The sequence below is a fragment of the Calliopsis andreniformis genome, chromosome 8, assembly GCF_051401765.1.
Source record: "Calliopsis andreniformis isolate RMS-2024a chromosome 8, iyCalAndr_principal, whole genome shotgun sequence".
NCBI classification, from domain to species: Eukaryota; Metazoa; Arthropoda; class Insecta; order Hymenoptera; family Andrenidae; genus Calliopsis; species Calliopsis andreniformis.
Window position 1 is genome coordinate 2,213,168 of NC_135069.1, and position 24,934 is coordinate 2,238,101.

The 24,934-nt window shown below is 49.9% G+C and overlaps 5 protein-coding genes across 5 annotated transcripts; 2 read left to right on the forward strand and 3 right to left on the reverse strand.

Moving 5' to 3' along the window:
• Positions 1-475: 475 nt before the first annotated feature.
• LOC143182699 (tubulin beta-1 chain) lies at positions 476-5,093 on the forward strand. Its single transcript, XM_076383903.1, has 2 exons — positions 476-630; positions 3,664-5,093. Exons 1-2 carry the CDS (start codon positions 574-576, stop codon positions 4,948-4,950), a joined length of 1,344 nt encoding a protein of 447 aa, XP_076240018.1. The 5' UTR covers positions 476-573; the 3' UTR covers positions 4,951-5,093.
• Positions 5,094-8,030: 2,937 nt separating this feature from the next.
• On the forward strand, positions 8,031-12,529 carry LOC143182403 (tubulin beta-3 chain). Its single transcript, XM_076383366.1, has 3 exons — positions 8,031-8,345; positions 10,515-10,623; positions 11,200-12,529. Exons 1-3 carry the CDS (start codon positions 8,289-8,291, stop codon positions 12,399-12,401), a joined length of 1,368 nt encoding a protein of 455 aa, XP_076239481.1. The 5' UTR covers positions 8,031-8,288; the 3' UTR covers positions 12,402-12,529.
• Positions 12,530-12,797: 268 nt separating this feature from the next.
• LOC143182402 (tubulin beta-1 chain) lies at positions 12,798-14,399 on the reverse strand. The gene is made up of 5 exons (XM_076383364.1): positions 14,343-14,399; positions 14,149-14,257; positions 13,864-14,091; positions 13,227-13,804; positions 12,798-13,160 (listed from the first exon to the last, which is right to left on the reverse strand). The coding sequence occupies exons 1-5, from the start codon at positions 14,397-14,399 to the stop codon at positions 12,798-12,800; spliced, it is 1,335 nt and encodes a 444-aa protein (XP_076239479.1).
• A 792-nt stretch (positions 14,400-15,191) lies between these two features.
• Positions 15,192-16,995, reverse strand: LOC143182401 (tubulin beta-2 chain). The gene is made up of 2 exons (XM_076383363.1): positions 16,800-16,995; positions 15,192-16,604 (listed from the first exon to the last, which is right to left on the reverse strand). Exons 1-2 carry the CDS (start codon positions 16,854-16,856, stop codon positions 15,324-15,326), a joined length of 1,338 nt encoding a protein of 445 aa, XP_076239478.1. The 5' UTR covers positions 16,857-16,995; the 3' UTR covers positions 15,192-15,323.
• A 179-nt stretch (positions 16,996-17,174) lies between these two features.
• On the reverse strand, positions 17,175-24,577 carry LOC143182400 (organic cation transporter 1). Its single transcript, XM_076383362.1, has 9 exons — positions 24,322-24,577; positions 23,784-24,122; positions 19,366-19,624; positions 19,163-19,254; positions 18,887-19,090; positions 18,573-18,825; positions 18,237-18,368; positions 17,808-18,162; positions 17,175-17,557 (listed from the first exon to the last, which is right to left on the reverse strand). Exons 1-9 carry the CDS (start codon positions 24,445-24,447, stop codon positions 17,308-17,310), a joined length of 2,010 nt encoding a protein of 669 aa, XP_076239477.1. The 5' UTR covers positions 24,448-24,577; the 3' UTR covers positions 17,175-17,307.
• Positions 24,578-24,934: the final 357 nt, after the last annotated feature.

A 24,934-nucleotide genomic window follows, 5' to 3' on the forward strand; every position in this document is an offset into this window, starting at 1 on the left:
ATCGACACACCCTCAGGAACCTCTGACCACGCCCGCGAATCGATACCATTTCAAAACTCCTCAAACCTCGTCCACGATCCAGTACAAAAATACTCTCTGAAAAATTGCAGAGACCTCGCTAATCTTATATTCACCTCATAACAAGTGTTCCTCGCAAGAAACCCATTAAACAGTCCCTAAATTCATATCATCTGAATCAATGTTTCCCGAGTCTCGCCAATAGAAGGAGGTCGTATTCGCGTGTCGACGTCTGCAATTTTGGCGAATCGAAATTTTCGACGATGTCACATTCTCGTCCGCAGGAGTCTGTGCGGCATCGGGCGCAGAATCGTCGGAGCAGTTGGCAACGCTGTCGACGCTGGCTGGTGAAAAGGTGGCGAAGTCTGAGCCTCGACCAATGGCAGAGCCCGAACGAGCCGCCCCCCGTCGCCCCACCGCGGCGTCGCCGAGCTTGAAAATCTGTAACGGACGCCGCTGCCAGGGCATATTCGTTTGTGGGCTCTCGTGGCGAGTTAGCGTGCGTTCTCGTCGTTGGTTCTATAATCGTCGCTAAGCTACTAACTACCGAGCAACATGAGGGAAATCGTTCACATTCAAGCCGGCCAGTGCGGTAACCAAATTGGCGCTAAGGTGAGTTCCACGGGAATTTCATCCTAAATTACCTCGCGACCGCGTGGGAGAACGCTTCTTTGTTCCTGCGTCTGCTCTTCTAAGCCACTCTCTCTGGGGGTATCGATTTCTTGGTAAATGCTCGACGAATGTTCGATGCATGCTCGATGCATCTCTCGTGGATCGCGATCAGGGGAATTTCGAGGGTCGATCGAGTCTGGGGAGCGTGGAATCGCCTGGGAAAACGCGAAGACCTCGTTAATTCGTTCGCCATCTTCTCTGTGGAGACTGCATAGGTGAGGGGAGGGTCGCGGGGCAGAGGAAGCCTCGGTTTCGCGAATGCGTTTTTTCGCTCACGGGGAAGAGATATCGAATATAAGCGGACAGCGTGCGGTTGGTATGCGAAAAAATGGCAACCTCGCCCGGTCGAAGACCTGTCATGGCGACAGAACTTCGCCGGCCGGCGAGTCTACTTAACGGTTTTTTTTCCTGTCGACCCGCGTTCTCGAGCGTGGCGTTGTCGTCAAGCGTCGGCTGCGTCCCTCTTCTCCTGCCTAGCATTCGGAAATTTCGAGGAGACCTCGGCTGTGGGAGCCTTCGAGGGAGCATTTTTCCCTGGGAAATTGACAAATTCTTCGATTCTTCGATGAAACCTGGGTGTGGCTGTTCCTCGGCATCGAGACACCGGTTAATGCGGCAGCAGAATCGAACGGTTGCGCGCGCAATCGATACTCGTTCTCTGTCTCTCTTATCCATTCTCGCCGTTCTTTCTTGCACACGAATTCTCCGCTCTCATTTTTCTCGCTTTTTCTACGCGTCTGCCGACGCTCTGCGCTCGCATTGGCGTCGCCTCTGGGCTTCTGCGTTAAAAGAATGGCTAATTAAAATGCGTGTACTTAAGTACTGTTATCGTTTCATTGCTATATACAGCACGTATCGGAAAGAAATGCGTACTTGGCGAAGGCGTTACATAATGTACGTCATTATCTGAGCAACTAGCTCAAGAGGATGAGCGGCGTGTGGAGCAAGACCATAGTCACGCTCTCATAGTTTTCAAGGTTGCTTCATTGAGTCAACGGCCGCTTCTTAAGTTCTCTCGGAGTCGATCTGTCGTATCGATTTTCTGGCGGGAAGATTTTCACACCGATTCACGCAACGTCCTTTCCGTCTTGCTAGACACCGCAGGATTGTGCAACGATTACAGCTGCCCATTCAAGGGATCTTGGAGTCCAAGGACATCTTGTCTTACGTAGCGCAGCGCGAAACGCTTCCAAATAAAGAAAGAAGATATCCTCTCGCCATTTTCTTTCGCCTCACCTCGCCCTGATTTTACATGCTTACCACATTCCCATTGATTTTTGAATATCGATTATTTCAAGCATGCGCGAACTTTCAAATGTCGATTTATCGCTGTTCGAGAACTTGGTCGCTGAACGATAATACTATCGGCGTTTTATGCGACGATAGGAGCCTCTCGATGATACAGGAGTTACCTTCACCGACCATCTGCTCGTCGGGAGGGGTGTAAATAATAGAATCATGGAGCAGCTGTTCCGAGGGGCACAATGGTGCAATGGTTCCTAAGTTCCTACGCTAATGGCAGCGGTGCCACTTTGTTGGTGTAACCGTTTCGCTTATCGAGACTGAATAGGTTCCCCGTCTGCCCTGTAGCCTTGATAAATATTTAATCTACTGTGCGTTCGAGTCTTCAAACGTCGAAGAAATCGGCGTCTTCTGACTGTCATCTGAATTCCTGATGTCCAGCTTCCTCTCGAATCAGTCATTTATCGAGGCAGTCGTCTCGATGGCTTGTAAACAAAAACTCGGCTGCATAGATCGACCAAATTGCCTTACACTAATTGCACAATATTGGTATTACAGTCATCCTTTCTATATATAGCGATGACATTGGTGAGTCATATCTCGCTACAAGAGTTGTACACGTACATTGCGCGTTCAGGTCGGTGGGTGGGAGGCAGCGGGGCTGGGCGATCTTAGCTTCCCGCTGACGATATTCATATATGGTCATGCCGCTCAATAGAATCGTCGCTGCCATGTAGGACGTAGTTCCTCTAACTGGCAATTACTTTTATCGCTGGAAGACCAAACGATAGCGAGTTCAAAATTCAATTCGATCTAGAAAGCACGGATGGACGAAGAGCGGCTGTAGCCCCGCAGACTCGCCAATTGTATTTTGTCACTCGAGCTATCGATAGTATTATCAGCTCGGCAAACAATGCTGGCGAGAGACCCCCTTCCTTCTGACCTACGATAACGCGACGATTATTGGGCCCTCATTACCTCCCCTTCTTCTGCATACTCGTTCTATTGGCGCACTTTTCAATTTCTAAATAGTGCAGCTGCATAGCTCGGCACACAATTTCTATGCAGGCATTTTGGACGCATTCTGGGCAGATTCTCAGGCGCACGTTGATTTCCAGAAATATACCGAAAGGTCTTTGAACCGAGGTGCGCAGACTAGGTAGAGAAGGCTGATAGCGACGCGTTGCATCGCTGCATCCGCCGTGCATTCGTCCGCGGACCGAACTCGCCCCTGAAACACGGCTACGCGCACTTTCGTTAATTAATCTCGTTCGGCAGTAGAGCGTTCGTTCGTATTAAGAATGAATTAAAAAGCAAAAATCCAGGGGAAGGGAGGAACGTTTACCTCGTGGAGGCGTCTTAATGAACGCGCGCATCACGACTAATTACACGCGAGCTATTCATCGAAGGGGTCGTCGAACCGCTCTCTCGGTCGATACTACGGAACACTGGAAACGGATGTGAGGGTAATCGCGAAGAGAAAGCGACCATCCTTCCTGCTTTTGTAGTCGCCGACCGGGCGGCATGCCAGAGAATTCCCCTTTTCAAAAATTTTTCACCCCTCTCGAATGAGTTCAGTAGTCTCCAATTTCAAGATTTTCAATAATAATTTAACGATATAATACAGTTCTTGTCTGACCCCTTTTGAATAACATCTTCCTAGATTAGTAGTCTTCTATTTCTTTTTCTTTTTCTTTTTCTAAAAATTAATTCGATCTAAAATTATTACAGTTTTGGGAAATCATCAGTGACGAGCATGGCATCGACCCAACTGGCACCTACCACGGCGACTCCGATCTCCAGTTGGAGAGAATCAACGTGTACTACAATGAAGCATCTGGTGGTAAATACGTGCCCCGTGCCATCCTCGTCGACTTGGAGCCGGGCACCATGGACTCTGTTCGCTCGGGACCCTTCGGACAGATCTTCAGACCTGACAATTTCGTGTTCGGTCAGTCTGGAGCTGGCAACAACTGGGCCAAGGGTCACTACACCGAGGGAGCCGAATTAGTCGACTCTGTCCTCGACGTAGTAAGGAAGGAAGCCGAGAGCTGCGACTGTCTCCAAGGATTCCAGCTCACTCACTCCCTTGGTGGTGGTACTGGATCTGGTATGGGCACCCTGCTCATCTCCAAGATCCGCGAGGAGTACCCCGACAGGATCATGAACACATACTCAGTCGTACCCTCGCCCAAAGTATCAGACACTGTCGTAGAACCGTACAACGCCACCCTGTCTGTCCACCAATTGGTAGAGAACACAGACGAAACCTACTGTATTGACAACGAGGCCCTCTACGATATCTGCTTCCGCACCCTGAAACTCTCCACACCCACCTACGGTGACTTGAACCACCTCGTCTCCCTCACAATGTCCGGTGTCACGACTTGCCTCAGGTTCCCTGGACAGCTGAACGCTGACCTGAGGAAGCTCGCCGTCAACATGGTTCCGTTCCCACGTCTCCACTTCTTCATGCCTGGTTTCGCTCCTCTCACGTCCCGCGGCAGCCAGCAATACAGAGCCCTGTCCGTACCAGAGCTCACCCAACAGATGTTCGACGCTAAGAACATGATGGCTGCTTGTGACCCCAGGCACGGAAGGTACCTCACTGTGGCTGCGATCTTCCGTGGAAGAATGTCCATGAAGGAGGTCGACGAGCAGATGCTGAACATCCAGAACAAGAACAGCTCGTACTTCGTCGAATGGATCCCCAATAACGTGAAGACCGCCGTGTGCGACATCCCACCACGTGGACTGAAGATGTCTGCCACGTTTATTGGAAACTCGACCGCCATCCAGGAGCTGTTTAAGAGAATCTCTGAGCAGTTCACGGCTATGTTCAGGAGGAAAGCTTTCTTGCATTGGTACACTGGTGAGGGCATGGACGAGATGGAGTTCACTGAGGCTGAGTCGAACATGAACGATTTGGTTTCGGAGTACCAGCAGTACCAGGAAGCCACCGCCGACGAGGATGCGGAATTCGACGAGGAGCAAGAAGCCGAGGTCGACGAGAACTAAGCCCTTTGCGAGAAGCAGGAAGACCCTCTGTTATCTCTCTACACTCATGCCGCTTCTTAACTTCTTGCGTTTACCTTGTCTCATTTTTTTTATGTCTTTTTTACAGACTATTCTTTTCACCGAGATTCGATTACAGGCGCGCTTTGGTTTTCTGTTTAGTACCGCACACGCTAATTGGAAGAAAGATTAATACTCTATTTGTCGTTCTATTTTATTTTTCGAAGTCGTTTTTTCTCTGTCGATTTACTGTTCTCGAGGGCGCGTCTTTATATCCAGTGTATAACCGCTGTATCGCGGTCACCACCGTCTTTAAATAAATTATTATCATATAAGTGTATGTTTTATAAGAATCCCTTTTTTTTTTATTATATTATCGCATAAGACCGCATCGGACGATTGGTTTTTTGTATTTATGAAACTACATTGTAGGTGTATTTGTATTTATATTTGTCTCTTCTATCTACCGACTTTTATACCATGACAAATAGATCTGAATAAAGTAGATCATTCAACCAAGCATCATTAATCGAATCATTATGATTAAAATATCCAGTCGCTATCAAGTACGAGTCGATCAGTTGTCTAATTAATCCGCGAACGTTGCACTTTCAAATTGTCCGACTATTAGGTAATTTTCCTCGGCTAATATTTAAAACAGACGTCATCGGTCATTAGTCGCTTCCTTAGATGCAATCAGCAGAAATTGCGGTTGCCACGAAGATAACGTGAAGTCACGCCTCATGGACAGCAGACAATTTCCCGTTTATTAGATCGTGTCGCCATCTGTTGAACCAGGATACTGTTAAATTTCATCGAATTGCTCAAGTACACGGTACTGTTAGCTTGCAGGTACCGAATTTATTGACCGTTAAAAAATGATGCAAATTCAATGAATCGCTAACGAAAGTTAAACTCAACGAAAGTTCAGATTTCCCCTCGGGAAATTAATTTTCCATTTTATTTTCACCTAAGACTTTTCACTACGCCGCTAGAAGATTCTCTATCTCCTCCTTTTCAGTCTGAAAGTCGCGAAGCTTGCGGTCACGAAGACGCTGCAGCGACTGTGGCACCATTTCGATGGAATTTAACCACTGTCTATGGGTCTAGCTAGCCGACTAACGGATTAACTTGATACAGTTAAGTCGATGGAATCAGAGCACCGTAATATGCTTGGCGGTCCACCGTGTCTCGGTTTTGTCCACAGATGCTCAAGTAACGAGTGGCTTAAGTGCCTCTGCAACTCAAGCCCAGCTGCGTTCAGAGAAAGCGCTCATCCGGATCGCGGTCTCGCGAGTGGTGGGCTTGTGGGACGCTTAACTTTGCTAATTCGTCGAGAACGAGAAAGACGCTTCATCCTCCGACTGTCGACGTATCCTCTCGGCGATCTTAATCGACGTCGTTTCACTTGGGAAGAGGAACTTACCGCAATCTCGAGCGACTGCTTCCTCTTTTAAGTCCAAACGCCCTCTGCCTCTTCTTACTTTTAGAACAATCTCGCAACTCGAGGGGTATTAAAAGGACGCTTGATTAACTTAAGCTAACGAGAAAGATAATATGGGATAAAAAGAGGAAGATCCTGTGAAAGTCTCGATAAGGGAAATAATAAGAAATGTTTCTCATTTTGCATCAGATGCAGTCGCGATGCATGTTCTACTGTTGTGGCTGCACTAGATCTTGTAACACAGGGTTGTCTATTTAGTAAACGAGCGAATAAACAAAGAAACCAGACGGCTTTCAGTGGGTCTTGTTTGACAAGGCAGACAACGACCTCAGACATAGAAGGTATGACTCATCGTCCAGCTATACGCTGCGTGGCACCGTCGTGGCGCGATGCACCGCGGTGCATCGTGTTCTTTCTATCTGCGAAAACAATCCAGTCTGAAACAATCGCCTACTAATTGCAAAAGGTGAGGTAGAATACTACCTCACCTTTCTTTTCCCTCTGATCCATCGATCCCTAGATGCAAATTTCAGAAAATGAGGCCTCGATCATCCGAAGTACCGCGAGATACAAATCTGGAGCGTTCTTTTTCCAAAGTTATCAACTTTCTCTCGAGGCCAGGGTGTTTGAAAAGTACATGCACCTCGAATATATGCGGGCAGACGAGAAATAACGAGGAAAGCTGGCGGTCGATCGATAAGCAGGATTCACAGGGAAAATAAATTTCTAAAGTGGCTTATGATTACCCCGAAAATGAGAAGGGTTAGAGAGCCGAGAGTAATGGGTAACGAGACGGGGGTGGACAAGTCCAAGTTACAATAATAGAAGGGTTTTTACAGCAGGGGATCGTGAAAGCGTCGCACGCGCGCAGCTGGAGACGAGGCGTCGATTATCATCGCTCTCAACGAGGAAAGGCGACCTTTCGAGAGTGACTCACGGGATAAAAAGGTCCGAGCTGCTTCAGACTTCGTACGTTTTACTCGATTTTAAGCCATATCCTGTCTCTGGAATCTCTGGCATCCGCGCTACGCGACGAGATAAAATAATACAAATTTCCGCTGTCGCCTCAGCCTCGTCCAGCGCAAGGACGCAGCCGAAAGGTATCCTCGCTCGAGTTACATTTCCGCTGGATGCGTTTCGAGTCCATCGAACAGGATATCCTGTTTTCGCTTCTTAACTTTTTTTTCGTTCATAATAGCTAGCAACGTGCGAAGCCCCTGAAGTGCAACACGAATGGCGCGGGGGCGATCAATTTTTCTTTTAAATAAAACTGCATTTCCCCATCAAACTCTTTTCCTATCCCTATCAATATCCCATAGCCACAAATTTCTCACGAAATTTTCTCTCAATTTTCACTGCATGTATAAGTACTCTAGAGACTCGGAAACTCATAAACTTCCAAGTAAAAAGAAGAGAGAAGTTTCTGAAGGATCGAGTTTTCCCAAGAGTTTTCCGCCTCAAAGAGGGTGGGCCTGGAGCGCAGTTTTTTTTTATTTTCCTCCCCTTGGGAGCATCCATCGCGTTATCATCGGGTCTTGGGGCTCGTCTCCTCTCCTCGCCGGTTGGAGAATCCTCTCCCCTCCGTGCGTTCCGAGCGGAAGGCGAGGCTGAAGCTGGTGCGGGCATTCGGCGGCTCGAGACGAGAGTCGACCTCAGGACACCGACACGAGCGCGCTTCCTCGTCAGTTTCGCTCGGCAGGCTCCACTGCACTCCACTCCGCTGCACTCCTGCGCGACACGACACGACAGTCGGCTCGGCTGCACACGCTCTCTCGTTGCACTCGTCGCACACGCTCCGCTCGGGTTCCACGTCTTCCCTGCCGCGGGACCTTCGCAAGGGATCAGCTGTTCGCACAGCCGCACCTTTTTCTCCTCCACTCGCAAGGGCAGGCTCAGGATGAGGGAGATCGTGCATCTGCAGGCTGGACAATGCGGAAACCAGATCGGCGCGAAGGTAGGTCGACTATTCGAAGCGGGAGGAGAGATCTGTGGGAGAGATCTGTCTTTCGTTTCACTCGGGGGATTCTGCGAATTTTTCCTTTTGTGGCTGAGTCTCTTCTGAGGGAGCTTGAGGATACTGAAGGACCTCGATTTTAGGAATTTTTAAAAAGTAGGAGTGTTGATTAACCCTTTGTGTCTTCAAGGTGTTTCAAATACCATCAAGAAGGTTTAGAATCCTAATATTTTAATCCTAGTAATATTTTACAAAATATTGCAAATTCAATTGTCTGTATGAAAGATAAGAATATTTTAGTCCAGGACACAAGGGGTTAAATAATCATTTCGAAGAGAAGTCCTCGTGGGCTTTAAGTGGCAATCGCGTCTCAGAAGATTTGCCTTGTCGTGCTGGATCATTTAAGCTTCTAATTGAATTAAAGATAAGGCTGTGGCCGACCAACAATGGGATGGAATTTAAAGGGTCTCGTATTTGGCTGACATTGACGCAACAGAAGTCAAGGGAATTGTCCGCGTAGGTGGTCAGACAAATGTACTCGCGTTTATTCGCTGAACCGAAGTTACTTTTCTTCAATTTTTTCATCGTTTCCGTCTGTTTTATCCACGTCTGCGGTAAATACAGATATCGCAACTTCCGAGCCAAGATAGCTGACCCTACCTACCACAACGTGTGCCTCTGGAACGATTCCGGGTTCGAAAATAGCCCAGTCTAACTAAAATAAATGATCTCTGCAAGTGAGGTGCCCTGGATGTGCCTGCACTTTTGGTCTGAGTATCGACTGCAAGTGGGAATCCCTGAAGCCCCACTCTTTGCAGGACCTCCAGCGATAAAGCCAACCGCGAACGATTTTCTAGTCCCCCACAGGAAATTGCTTCCCTGGAATCGATTTCAGTGGCAGAACAGGAAATATTTCTTGGAGAACAGAGAATGCATGGCGCGTGACTGAGTATATGAAACAAATGAAACAATAGGGATTGCGAAAAATCGATACTTGACCGTGCGATTGAATCGCGTTTCTCTTTCGAATATCAATTATCGTAGGGCTCTCGGTTTCTGGGATTTCGATCGTTAAACTCTTTCGCGTGGAAAACGACACCAGTCAGCTGTAAACCGCTCCAAAGGGGAGTTTCATTCTTTCCAGAGAAGCAGCTCGCTGAACTGCCCGAGTAATTGGACAGCAGAGATGCTTTGGCCTAATTGGTTGTGTAGCTCCGATAATTAAAGCGCCTCGATTCCAGTTCGCGAATCGACTTACTACAGAACCTATTACAGTTTCATTCCTGACTCTAATCGACCATTAATTCCTATCGAACTCAACTCCCCAGGAAAAGAGGTCCATCAATCGCCAACAGCACACGACAGCGTAAAGCATTTACTCAGTCGTGCCCAGCGCAACTCCACTCGCTGTGCTTCGGTTCCGAATGAATTCCGTGAGCAGCACGCGAAGTGTTAGCTTCGGTGATCCGATGGGAACCGGTGCATTCTGCGTGGCAATGGCCGTTGGCGCGAGCCTTTGTCTGGCTGCAGAGCTAAGGGGCCCGAATAGAAGCGGAGGACCCGAGCTTGGAATATTCTCAGGGTGCATCTTGTCGTCGCGACGGATAGCGTCGGCTATTAATAGATGGGAGAAAATAGTGAAGGCGCGGGACAAATGTAGAAGAGCAACGACATAGGTCGAGGGAGGGTGGACCCGAGCCAGGGGGCAGAGGCTGCGTTAATTTCGTGTTTCTCTATATTTAGACGTCACGCGTTATCCTTGTATCTTGGTGGACTGGGGGAACAGCTCTCTTAAAGGGAGAGACCACAAACATGAGTCTCTTTCAAAGGGAGATTCTACTCGAAGTGGTCCTCTGCGCACGAGGAATTTTCAGAGAAATAATTTAGAAATGTATGCCACTGATAATGAGGGTGAAAGATAAAGAGGGTGAAAGTATATTTGAGAAATTTTCTTGCGATAGATAATCGACTTCGAGAGGAATCTCAGATTATGTGGGCTTAGAATTCTCTAAAATAGTTACCCTCCACTAAATTTAATTCTTGAGAGGGGCTCGAGAAATTTGTACTCTCAGGCGAACACTTATACATAGATGTAGCTATCCTAAAAAATAACAGAAGTCTATTCCGAGTATTCTGACTAGATCTCTAATTCGATTGTGGTTCTTGCAGTTCTGGGAAGTGATCTCAGAGGAGCACGGCATAGACCAGTCCGGTATCTACCACGGAGACAGTGACCTGCAGCTGGAGCGAATCTCCGTCTACTACAATGAGGCTTCTGGTAAGGATCTACTTCAGAGACCTGCAGCGACTCGAATTTCGTGTCCGCGCAAAAATAGAAGCCTGTCGCGGTGACACGCGGAACGCGAGAGAAAACGAAGGACAAGATTGCATTTACGACAGAAATAGTCGCCCCTTGTGTGTTCACCCTTTCTCACCCCGACCCACTGAGAGAACTCGAAAGACTAGTTTCGCGATTTTCGTTCTTCCAACACGTGCTCTCTGCTCTTTTAGACGCCACAGGGTTCCCTTCGTCGTCGAATTTATCGTGACCTCTTGACGACATCGCTTTCGAAATTATTCGGTCGTCTAATTTGCAAGCTGAACACAGGAACCTGCGCGCCATTCGAAACCGTATACGCATTTCCGCCAGCCATCTAGAGACAATCGTTTTCGGCTGGAATGACAATTCCTCTGAGGACCGTTTAATATGGACGATGGGACGCGTGGTAACAGGCGCGAGCCAACGACGAGCTTCGAATACTGCGCGAGCATTCCATTCGATTTCTCGAATGTCCTAACCGCACGTTAAGAATCTGTAATGCGTGTGCTAAAAATCGAAAAAAATCTGTTTCAGTTGCGACGTCGACGAACGGGGGAAAATATGTCCCGAGAGCCATCCTGCTGGACCTCGAGCCAGGAACCATGGACGCAGTACGCTCAGGGGCCTATGGGAAGCTCTTCAGGCCCGACAATTTCGTCTTCGGGCAATCAGGGGCGGGCAACAACTGGGCCAAAGGTCACTACACCGAGGGCGCAGAATTGGTCGACTCGGTGCTCGACGTAGTCAGGAAAGAATGCGAGAACTGCGATTGCCTACAGGGTTTCCAGCTGACTCACTCCCTGGGAGGAGGGACTGGGTCGGGAATGGGCACTTTGCTTATCTCTAAGATCCGCGAGGAGTACCCTGACAGAATCATGAACACCTACTCAGTGATGCCGTCGCCCAAAGTGTCTGACACAGTAGTCGAGCCATACAATGCTACCCTGTCTGTTCACCAACTGGTGGAAAACACAGACGAAACTTACTGCATCGACAACGAGGCCCTTTACGATATCTGCTTCCGAACCCTGAAGGTCTCGAATCCCAGCTACGGCGACCTGAATCATCTGGTATCATTGACCATGTCTGGCGTGACGACCTGTCTCAGGTTTCCTGGCCAACTAAACGCTGACTTGAGAAAGCTCGCTGTCAATATGGTACCCTTCCCTCGACTGCACTTCTTCATGCCAGGTTTTGCACCCTTGACCTCCAGGTCCATGCAACAGTACTCCGCTCTCTCGGTGCCAGAGCTCACGCAGCAGATGTTCGATGCTAAGAACATGATGGCAGCCTGTGACCCCAGGCACGGGCGGTACCTGACAGTGGCTGCTGTATTCCGAGGCAGGATGTCCATGAAGGAAGTCGACGAGCAAATGCTCAGCGTGCAGAATAAGAACAGCTCCTACTTTGTTGAATGGATACCGAATAATGTGAAGACTGCAGTCTGCGATATACCACCCAAGGGCTTGAAGATGTCGTCGACGTTCATTGGAAACACGACTGCTATCCAGGAGCTGTTCAAGAGAATCTCTGAGCAGTTTACTGCCATGTTCCGCAGGAAGGCTTTCCTGCACTGGTACACAGGGGAAGGTATGGACGAGATGGAGTTCACCGAGGCTGAATCGAACATGAATGACCTGGTGTCTGAGTACCAACAATATCAGGAGGCCACTGCTGAAGAAGATTTCGAGGCTGAAGAGTGCGCTGACGACTTCGAGACTTGCGAGCAGGAGTAGACGAGCTTCTGTTTCTTCACCATACTCTGATTCTTCTTCTCTGTCCTTTGGCTGCGTCCTCGCCAGGCTCGAGGAGACTTTTTACACTTTTCTACGCGATACTTTTTTGATAAGAGCAGAATGTTGCATTCGATGGCTCCTCGAATCGGCGAGGACGATGGCGCGAGGTTCGTTCGGCGATACGGGACACGTTTTCATAGAAAGGGTAGATCGAGCGTGCAGGGCTCACGAGAGGCGACCTGCAAGAACTAAACACCAAAGCACCCCAACCAAAAATTTGCCTTCTTCGTTACAATCCATAAGACTATATTGTATACTGGCACGCGTTTCATTGTAGCGCAAGTTTGTTCCTTATGAAAATATACGATTTTTATCAACCATTTGCGTTTCTTCTTATTATACTTCCTCGTACTCTACTTGTTCCTCTTCGAAATCTGTCTCAGCAGGCGCTTCCTGGAGCTGCTGGTACTCGCAGATAAGCTCGTGGACGTTCTTCCCAGACTCAAAGAACTCTGCCTCGTCCATCCCCTCTGCTGTGTACCAGTGCAGGTACGCTTTCTTCTTCAGCATCTCGTCGAAGGTCTTCGACAGTCTTTTAAACAAATCTTGAATCGCTGTCGTATTCGAGATCATCGTGGCGCTCATTCGTAGACCTCGTGGAGGGATATCACAGATAGCAATTTGAATATTATTAGGTATCCACTCGACGAAGTAGGTACTGTTCCTGTTCTGTATGTTCAGCATTTGCTCGTCCACATGCTGAAAGCGAATATGAAGCTAGGTCAGGAATCAGTTCAAAAGAAAGTGGCGCAGAGTAACTTTAACCTTAGTCGACATCCTGCCTCTGAAGATGGTAGCCGCAGTGAGGAACTTGCCAGTGACTGGATCACAGAAAGCGAGCATATTGTTAGGGGTGAACAGTTGCATTGTTAATTCTGGAACTGTGAGGGATGTGTAGGGAGCAGAACTCCTAGAGGTAAGGGGTGCATATCCTGGGACGAAGAAATGCAGCCTTGGGAAGGGCACCAGGTTCACCATTAGTTTCCTGAGGTCGATGTTCAGCTGACCAGGGAATCTGAGGGAGGCAGTGATGCCTGACATGCAGGCGGAGATCAGATGATTAGCATCACTGTAAGTTGGTATGGAGAGCTTCAAAACGTTCGAGCAAATAAAGTGTAGGGCTTGATTGTCCATGCAGAAAGTCTCATCAGTGCAATCGATCATTTTCCCAAGAGCTAGAATAGCATTATAAGGTTCCACAACGACGTCAGACATTTTCGGGGACGGTATCACACTATAGGACTTGAGGATCCTATCTGGGTACTCTTCTTTCAGCATAGTCATGAGCAAAGTTCCCATCCCTGACCCTGTACCACCGCCCAGAGAATGGACCACTTGGATACCTGCGTTAATTTTTATCGAATTATTTAAAAAGCTTCAAATCGCTTCCCTCGAGCATCACCTTGCATCAGGTCGCAAGATTCAGCTTCCCTGCGAACTACATCTAAAGCTACGTGCACCAGCTCGGCACCTTCAGTGTAGTAACCCTTGGCCCAATTGTTCCCTGTACCTGCCATGCCAGGGACAAAGTTGTCTGGCCTGAACAGTCTGCCACAGAGGCCAGACTGCGCAGAGTGTAAGGTTGCTTGGTCGAGATCGACTAGAACTGCTCTGGGAACGTATCTAGCCCCTAGGAAATTGAAATCATTTAGCGAATCGAGTGATAGTTGGTACCTCAGTCAGGTACCTGCACCCTGGGTGAAGTACACGTTCATTCGTTGCAGCTGAAGATCCGACTCGCCGCAAAAGACTCCATCGGGGTTTAAGCCATGCTCATCCGAAATTACTTGCCAAAACTACGGGCGAAATCTGTAGATTGCGCAGCTCGAGATTGTAGTATGGAAAGTATTCGAGAGAGCAGAAGGGGGTTAATGATCCTACCTTCCCTCCCACGTTGTTTCCGCACTGACCCAGTTGCACGTGAACTATTTCCCGCATTTTTTCTTTTTCCCTTTTTCTCTTTTTCAATTTTTTCGAACTGCAATTTGGAGAACTGCTTTATGAGGAAATTTAGCGATCTTAAATGGGCCAAAAGGGGTGGTCAGAGGTTAAGGGTCGCGAGGTCTAGAAGTGGTGAAAGCTGACGAAATTCAGCCCCCTGAAATTGGTTTGTTTCATTTTCATACGAGGGATGCTACGAAAAAAACGGAGTTGAATATAAAGATTGTTTGATTAAATTTTGTAGGGGGTGCTTAATTAATGAGAATAGACTGGAAAGTGATCCCTGCATGATGAACGCGCCATGTTGTATGTGCCGCGCGATTCGCAACGGCACGCGATAATAAAGTGTTTGTCCTCGAGGCACCGATGAGATAATACGCGATCGCCAATTTTTATCAAGGTCTTGGCTTCATCAATCCCAGTTGGTTAGAAGGACGACACGAGTTCGATATCGAGCCACGCTAGGCGCGAGCGTGCGTGCATAGATTCTGCTACTTCAAACTCTTTTTTCAGCGATAAGGTTCACGCGAAATCGAGCAAAGAGAACAGCTGATCCTCAGGGCCGCCACGATTCATCACAGATCGCTCAATATACGCTACACACTACATCTAATTGAAGTACCATAAAGAGTATCTATTAAATGTTTCACAAAGATAATACAACGTTTCTAAATTACTTACAAGATATGTATACACGTATATTATATGTAAAATCGACCAAATCGTAAAAATTGATCAAAATTCGTTGTAAAAATATCAATATACAAACCGATAATGAATTCGCTAAGACGATATAAAAGCAAGGTCCTTCGCGAGATTCGGTATATTGACCAAGTCTATTCGAACGTTCACGAGTAATTTGCAGTTCGCCGTTTAGTCGGCACAAGTCGAGGGCCCGAGGAAGGAGTACGAAGCAGAAGATTACTTCTCCTCCGTCTCCTCCTCTTCGTCGAACTCTCCCTCGTCCTCCGCGGTGGCTTCCTGGTACTGTTGGTACTCCGAGACCAAATCGTTCATGTTCGACTCCGCCTCGGTGAACTCCATCTCGTCCATGCCTTCTCCCGTGTACCAGTGCAGGAAAGCCTTCCTCCTGAACATGGCAGTGAACTGCTCAGAGATCCTCTTGAACAGTTCCTGGATGGCAGTCGAGTTCCCAATGAAAGTAGCAGACATTTTCAGTCCACGTGGCGGGATATCGCAGACAGCGGTCTTCACGTTATTAGGAATCCACTCGACGAAGTATGAGCTATTCTTGTTCTGTATATTCAGCATCTGCTCGTCCACCTCCTTCATCGACATCCTCCCTCGGAAGACTGCCGCCACGGTTAGGTACCTCCCGTGTCTAGGGTCACAAGCAGCCATCATGTTCTTGGCGTCGAACATCTGCTGAGTGAGCTCAGGGACAGTCAGCGCTCTGTACTGCTGGCTGCCACGAGAGGTGAGAGGAGCAAAGCCAGGCATGAAGAAGTGCAACCGCGGGAACGGGACCATGTTCACGGCTAGCTTCCTTAAATCGGCGTTCAATTGTCCAGGAAATCGCAGGCAAGTGGTCACCCCTGACATGGTGGCCGAAACTAGATGGTTCAGGTCCCCGTAGGTGGGCGTGGACAGCTTCAAAGTACGGAAACAGATATCGTAAAGGGCCTCGTTGTCGATGCAGTAGGCTTGGTCAGTGTTCTCGACCAGCTGGTGCACCGACAGCGTTGCGTTGTAAGGTTCGACCACTGTGTCGGACACTTTCGGGGACGGGACTACAGAGAACGTGGTCATGATCCTATCTGGGTACTCCTCGCGGATCTTGGAGATGAGCAGAGTGCCCATTCCTGACCCAGTGCCGCCGCCAAGGGAGTGGGTCAGCTGGAAACCCTGAAGACAATCGCAGCTCTCGGCTTCCTTCCTTACTACGTCGAGAACCGAGTCCACTAATTCGGCTCCCTCGGTGTAGTGACCCTTGGCCCAGTTGTTGCCAGCTCCTGACTGCCCGAAGACGAAATTATCAGGCCTGAAGATCTTCCCAAAGGGTCCTGAGCGGACAGAGTCCATGGTGCCTGGCTCCAAGTCGACGAGGATGGCTCGTGGCACGTACTTCCCTCCCGAAGCTTCATTATAGTAGACGTTGATCCTTTCTAGTTGAAGGTCCGAGTCTCCGTGATACGTACCGGTTGGATCGATGCCATGCTCGTCCGAAATTACCTCCCAGAACTGTCGTTCGAAAATAAAACTGTCAGGGGATTTTGAGGACCGACATTCGCATCGCGAAAGGTTAGATCGGCCGATCGTCGCGGGATTTTCGCGGCAGTTACAGGGAGAGTTAGAATCGAGGAGAAAGATCGCCTAGGAGTCGAGGTCTTCCCCTAAGATCGACACTCCCCTTCGATACCTTGCTGGGTCACTGACCTTGGCACCGATCTGGTTGCCACATTGTCCAGCCTGGATGTGTACGATTTCCCGCATCTCTCGACCGACTTCGAGATCGACGGTGCTGAAACGTCCAAGGTGCACCTGCTGGGTAACCGCGAAGATGGCCCGTCGGTCGACAGTTCAGGGACGAGGTTTCAGACACGAGGCTCCTCGGCTCGAAAGTATCGCGAACGCGTCCCAAATATCTCTCGGGCAAACAGAAACAGACGACTGTTCGTTCTCCTTGGCGACATGGGACGCACAGTGGTCGAATTCACGACGCGTTTTCTCGCGATTTTTGCCCCCTGCCGCGAGACACGAGCTGTCTATTTCCGCGAAGAGAGGGACCCGAAGGGAATCATGTCTATATTTTCGGTTTACGTTCCAACGCGCAAGGAATAAATCGTGCGTTGAAATACCCTGTAGCAAACGACTCTCGCGATCGCGAGAGAGAAAGAGGACGATAATCGTCCGACGTACAAAGTCGCGAGTGGCGAACTGGGATTCATTGCGTCCTTTTTCGTTCCACGACGACGAACACGTCCGCGCACTTGTCTTCCCCGTCTGCCAGCTCGGTCTTCTCGTCCGAAGTGCTCGTGTTATCCCCTGGGACGCTCTGCTCGACTGAGTTCTCGGCGTCTTGGTTCGTGGACTCCTCCTGAGACCTGGACGGCGAGGAGCGGTTCCCTGGCCTGCCATTCACTAGGTACCTCAATGGAAGAGATTCACGCTTGTCCTCTGAGTGCCTTCCTTTTCTGGAAAAAGCGCGGATCTTCGAGCAAAAGTGTGGGTGGAAATTTAGTACTGTTTGGAGATGAGAAGATAGCTAGAAAGATGAGGACAATACGAAGAGGCAAGGGAAATACAGTGATGCCCACTTAGGTGTTCAGTATTCCCCATTCTTGGAAATGTGGTCTCAAAATATCTCAAAAAATCAAGTCCCTTATCCCTAGATTCCTCTACCTAGCCATCTCCTCACCCCTAGACAGTACAGGGAACACTGACTTTGGTAACGTTGGACACGACCACAGCTTGAAGTCCGCCCCGAAGAGTTCTCCCTCCTCGATCGTCTGAGGCAAGTGGATGTTGAGTGTCTCTGGTAAGAAGATAGACGTGAGCGCGCCTGCGACGCTCAGCGTCCCCATTATGATCAGAGGCAGGACCCTTGAATAGACAGCTAGGTGGACGATATAAGGAAACGCGAGGAGACCGATGCCAGCGATGAACGAGGCGATGCCCATCGCTTGTGATCTCAGCACTGTTGGTAGCAGTTCTCCAACGAACACATAGAAGACGGCGAAGGAGGCAGCGATACCGAACTTCCCGATCATCGCCAGGCACACTGTTACCCAGACAGCATCTGTGTGATAAGGTGAAATGGATGTAGATTTAATAATTGATAGAACAGAGTTAATTGTCCCTAGAAATGTGTACCTTCTGGAACGAACATGCAAGAGACACAGGCTAGGCCCCCCAAGAGCATAGTGAGACACAAGACCCATCTCCTGCCCAGTCGATCCATGGCGTACCAAGTGATCACGTAAGATGGTATCTCCACAAGACCACCTGTAACCAATCCAAGTGAATCAGCACTCCAGAAAGTCAACCATACCTCTGTGAAAGAATTAAGAAAGTTTCCTGCGTCGCAATAGCGATCTTCGATAACGATAGAACCGAGTATGTTGCATTATGCATTAGTTGGCCGCGATTGCGCGTGTTTACGACGTGAACAATCGACTAACAAGGTTGCTAAGAGTCTTGCAACTTTACCAATGAAGAAGGCTAGGTAATCAGAGACTCCTAGATTCGTGGCGTTGTACGAGAGTCCATTATACACGACGGCGTTGGCCACCCAGTCGAAGGCAAGAATGAAGAACTTCTTCCTGATATTGGGGTTCCTGATGAGGTCCATCGGAGTGGCCCCTGCAGGCGGCAGTCTCTCTTCGTCTCCTGGGTCCATTACCTCGTTTTCCCCAGAGTTCGTCCCATTACAGGCAACCCCTTGTCTCCTCAGGATCTCCAGCTGGAAAGATCATTCGTTTCTGTTCGATTTGAAATTTAGTCCGCGGTCTCACGATAGTTACCTCCATTTTCCTGAGGAAATTACTGGGCACTGTCTTCCCATTGATCTTGGCCATCCGCTGGACGATCACCTCTGCCTCGTCTATCCTGTTCTTGCTGAGGAGCCATCGTGGAGACTCTGGAATGATCCAGTAGTAGCTGAAGAGTAGGACGAAGGGAACTGAGGTCGCCAGGGACAGAGTGAACCAGTGCCTCAGCAAGTAGCCCTGTGGAGAGAGTGATGAAGAGTGGGCGACTTCTCGTTTAGATAATTGTAACTATTAATAGGGTACAGTTACCAGCAAGGCCAGGAGGGACATCGCTGAGGCGAAGAACATGCAGATCACCATCCCAGCGAAGGTTCTGTACCTTGGACCCATCAGTTCCAGGGCTGAAACAGAGGTCTCCATTGCCAGGGATCATAGACTGAAGCTAGGACTAATCTAATATTCAGCTAGTCCCAGCTCTGCTCGAAATACCATTATTCCAGTCCTCAGCTTACCCAATATGAAAGGTATTTGATAGATGGCAGGAAAGAAGAGGCCATTGACGGTCCTCAGCGCAGTGTATATAACATAGTTGGGGCTGAAGCTGGTGGCGATCGAGAATATCACCTCGAGGAAGAGTATCGCGAAGAAGGCCGTCCTCCTGCCCCATTTATCAGCGATCCATCCGAAGACGACGTTCCCGAAGAGGCTACCGACGTAGAAGAAAGTCGTGGAGGTCGAAGGCCACCAGCTGTTGTCGCATACCAAGTCTAGCTATGTGGATGCAGAATGCCATTAAAACGCTACGTCCCACGCGGGGGGCATTTAACGAAAAGTACACAGACGCCCTTTCCTCGGTGTCTTAAACAGGGAAAACATGCAGCATCCGGAACAAGGTCGAGGCGTGACGACCCGACCGAAGATTCTGGGCGAAACGAGGCGAGATTACGAGTATCTGCGGTGCAACGATGCACAACAGTGCGGGTGATATCGCTTCATTATGGAGAAGTCATTGCTCCGGTTACGTCGTTTATCTTCCTCCCTTGCGCGAGAGCGTGCGCACGTATGCGCCAACGCAAACCGTTTAAGCCGACCAATTCCGATCGTTTCGACGGCGAAAAACTTTTCTGTAATAATATTTGCATTTATGGAGACCCGTCGCGTCGCGATAAGGAGCGCCCGAAATTCTCCGCCAAATCTCCGCGATTAATCTGAACTATGTTTGTACATTTTACTGGAATAAGAAGAGCCAGAGTGTTACGAGAGTCTCATTTGCAATTTACGTGTTTGCATTACTGATCGTCGATCGAGCCTGATAAAGATTCGCGAGACTCTTGGACGCTCGACAAGCAAACATGGACGTTTGCGTCAGAACCGAGATAGGATTGGATGCGCGATTGGAGGGCACGAGAGCTCCCACAACTAGAGATGTCCATCACCCTCGGTTGACAAGAGGAGCTCCCTCCATCGTTCCTTCCTTCTCAACCTTCGGATCTACAGCCTTCCCTTCCCTACTTCATTTCCATTCGCCCACTTTCTGAGTGTCTCTTACCCAAGGGCCAATTGCTTTGAAAGCCAGACTTCGATTTCGGAGCGCGTGCGACCGCGATGCAGTCGACGCTGACGGAATCTCATTAACACGTTCGCTGCCACCAGGAAAATGTTAGTGGCTTACATACTAGTCCCACTGATTTCTACCTTTAGAGGCTAACCAATACTCTGTCAACGCCCTGTCGACACCTGGCACACAGAGTATCACATGCTTCGACAGCGAACGCATTAACCGAGTGACGTGCGTGCATACGTGTCTCTCTGGCTCCTTCATTCGACAGATTGCGTTCACGCTCGCGACAGCGATTCCCACGTGACGTCATCGAGCGCCGAACCTTTTGGAGCGAAAACCAAAGAGACTCGCCGAGCCGCTGGGAAACTCGAACCCGCGTCTTAATAGCTCGCGCTTAGAAGTGCGCAACAGCGAGGTGGAAAAGTCGCCGCGGCGCGCAGTATCTCGCGCAAAGTGAGCGACGTTCGATGTCGGCAAACACCGTCGAGCAAACGAAATGCTCATCGAGTGGCGATCAGTCTCGGCAAATAAAGAGCGTGGACGGTGGGCGTTAATGGGTTAAACACGAAGTTTGATTCAGGCAAATTGCCACTCACGGACTTTTGATGTCTGCGTGAAACGCAAAAGGTAAATTGCATGGAAATACGGGAGCACTCGGTGACGGCGTCGAGTTATTGTCAAGGGCAGCGCACGCGCCCGTAGGACGTTAACGACGCGCGCATATTTTATCACCCTGACACACTTCGAAAACGATATTGATATGACCGCGGCGAGAGCCGTGCGCGTTCGAGCGCGATCGCGCGACCCACGAAACTTGCCCCTTTGGCCGCGGCTTGCCTCTGATCCGCGCGCTTTTCGCGCCTCCGCGGCTTTCGAGCCCGGACATCCGGTCTGGGACGCTGGCTTCCGCGCGGCCAACCGCCAGGAAACGCCTCGAATCGAAGATTGAAAGAGACCGCGTGGGCGCGACCGACGATTTAAGAGCGACTGTCGCCGAGACGCGTCGGGGACCAGGTCATTGTCTTTTCTCAAGATTCTTGAATACAGTGGCTACTCGAGGAATAGTGACTAGAATCCCTCATAGTCATTAGTTTAATCAGTCTTCTTCAGAAAAGAATTATACCACGTTCCTATTAATTCTAGTCGTCTGATTGTTCGCTCTAGTTTGAAAAATTCTCAGATACAAAACTACGGTCAACGAAGTCCCCTAGAGTCTAGTGATGGACCTATGAAACAAAGTCGTTAGTGTAGTCACTATTTCTCAGAAAAGACTTGTAGATACCACGATTCCACTGATTCCTATCCCCAATTTCCCGCCCCAGTTCGAAAAATCCTCAGCCATAGAACTACGGTGATCCGATTCCCGGGGAGTCCAGCGGTAGAACAAAGCGAGCGGTCTCCCGCGGCAGAAAGCAGTGACGATGAAGAACGGAAAACGGAAGGACAGGATTTGCCTCGATGACTCCGTGCGTCATGGGTCTGCGTAAATCCGGAGCGTGTAAATACGCGGCGCGCACACCCTCCACATTGATAGAGCCGTCACGAGCGATCGTGGGCTTGCTGGCCAGGGGAAAGGGGATAGAAAGAGGGAAGAGGGAGGGGCGATGAGAGCAGAGGGCAGAAGGGAAGAAGAGCGAAAGGGAGGGGCGAGCTTCTCGGGTTGCGAACCTCGAGCGCGGAGAGGAGGAGGAGCGTGTTCGATGGAATCTGGCGGAAAGTAGAAACCGTGTCGAGAAGAATGGCACCGACGGAGGGTGGAGGGCCGATTTCGGTCGAGCGTTGTTTGCGTCACTCGGCGAAACGCGGACACGCGCGCGGGCGCATACCCTCGGGCAGCTTGTACGAGGCGTTTGATGCGACAGATCGCATGACCGGATGCGGGGGTAGGTAAATTGGTCGGCAATTGCTGACGCCACCAGAGCCGCAAACTATCGGTTAGTCACGCTGGTCCAAACCTTCTCCTTCACCTGGCCAATCGATTCCCTGGGGATAAACCCGCGACGAGCCCGCGACGAGCCCGCGAAGAGCGCCACGGCCTTCGGGAATCTGCGCGCAGCCTGCCGGACGCCACGCGCCGAGTCGCGCGACTATTTCCGTCCCTGGAATTCACGGGAATTGAGAGAAGCGAGAAACTTGCACCTAGATCCTCGACCCCGCGAATTACGATCCTCGTTGCGACAACAGCTTACCGCGTTGTCTAATTGCGGCAATTTAATAACGCGTTAATGGACGCCAGCGAGCGAGACTGCCACGTGACGCTGTTCGAACACGCGCGTGGAATCTTGCTCTGCTACCATTCCCGCGCTACTCAACCTGACACGGGGCGGAGCTGATTCAGAGAGGGTAATTCTAGGGAAAACAAATTAGAAAGTAAAAAAATTGAGACTCTACGAAGACCTAGTAGCCTGCTTCTAGGAAAATCAATTGAAGCGCAGATTTTATAAGGAAATTGTACTGTTGGGAGCTCAGAAGTTGTCAGTAGACTTGATTGACTCCGCAGAAAAATACATAGAGATGGCACACACGCATTTCCCTTGCCACTGACAACTTCTGAGCTCCCAACAGTACCCACTGTACCTACGATTAGGTGACTCTCCACATGACTCAGGTCGCGATTGGAGCCCTAAATACTCGGAATGGATGTTTAATTCGGGTGGAAGGCGCCTCGGCGGTGTCGCACGAACGACATCCGCCGCCGCGAGCTTTCACGGAAAAGAACATTATCGAGCGGAAAGAGGAACTTAACGCGGCCGATCGGGGACGCACGCGCTCGACTCGGTTCCACGAACGGGACCGTCCGGGTGACCGACGTTAACGCGAATCCGCTGGGACGAAGCAGCAAAGGCCAAGGCGAATTGCCCCGTGAAACACGACTCGTCGTCGACTCGCCGTCAGGCTCGCTCGCTCCAACGCGAAATTCGTCGACAGACCGATTAACGCGTAGGAGGATTATGCAAAACAGCTCGCTCGCGACGCGACATACCGTGTCGTCGACGACCCACACGCCCGCGACCGATTTTCTGAGAACCTGAAGAAACTGAGGACACCCGAGATCTTGGGGAGAGAAGATTCTTGCTGGTTTTCATTGCTAATGTGTTTCACTGATGCTCCCTTGGGAGAGGGTTAGGTGGTACCAAGCCTTAACCTTTCCAAATCTGGCTACGGTGTTTCCAGCAATTGTACCCCAGCCCACCCGCAGCTTAACACATTAGAGACCTATGACCCACCCCTTGGACAGGGGATGACTCCTCTTTAACCAAGAGCACATTTGAGTGATTCTAATTCTTAGAAGCCCGAGGACTTGGCAAATGCACTGGTCTCGAACGTGTCAAGGTTCATCGCGGCCAACAGAGAGAAAGTCGAGTTTACCTCGGTGACTAGGGTGCTGTCGTAGTCCCGAGTGTCGTAGATCCAGCCGTGTCGACACTTGGAGACAGGCCAGTCGGGGTTAGCGACCGGTGGCGGTGGCAATCGTCCCCTCGGCCGATACTCCGTGGCGTTCTCGAGGGGCGCGGGACCAAGCCACGACTCGACGATCGCCGTGTAGTTGACGTCGTACATGGTACACCTGGAGTACTTCACCTTGCCATCCGACTTCTTGACGAAGGGCAGCGACAGTGCTTTCCTCTCCTCCAGCGTCAGGAAGTCTGTCATGTTCTCCAGCTCGGGGACCTTGCACCAGTGGTCCGGCGACGCGCTCACGAACACCTGTCGACCGAAATCGCACGAGATCGCACACAGCAGCGTCGGTTTTCGAACATTTCTAAATCATTCTTACTCTTCATTATTTCATTGACTTAACTTTGCCCTCTACTCACTTTCTTAAACTATCGTATCAAAAAGTTCTCCCGTATATTAGCAAATCGATTGAATTGAATTTAAAGATCGGTGGAAAAAGTTGACTCACTTGCGAGAAGGCGAGAAACGCGGCGGGCAGAGTGGCTGGTATGCAGAGAAGGTAGTACATGATGTTCTGATATTTGCCCTTCTCGCCCACGTGAACCAGCACCTCGTCGAAGTCGATGGAGCTCATGTTTCCGGCGTTGACGAGCCGCCGCGTTTGAACGATACCGCGTCGACGACGCTCCGCGATGCGACGGTTACCCGACGACGCACCCTCCAATCAGGCGGCATGACCGCCGCGGATCCTCCTTGAGAGCATCCACGCTCACTTTTAGACTCTCGGGAAGATCCAGCAGCCAGGAAAATCCTCTAGCTCCTCTAAGCGCTCTAAGTCCTCTAGGTCCTCTAGGTCCTCTAGATTCTTCGTCAAGAGTTCCTCTAGACCCTCTATATTCGAAGAGAGTTGAGCTACAGCCAAGCTCCGTGGCGACCCAGCTCGCACCTGAGTCCTCTGCTCCAGTCGAAAGATCGGCGACAGTTAAATCGGCTCGAAAGCGCGCATCGCGACCGCTCCGCGCCACGCCGCGCCACGAAATCGACGAGGGGGACGACGATGCGACGTTCTAATAACGCTAAGAGTTCGAGGAGTGTTCGGTGTCGGTTTCAGCCGGTCGCGG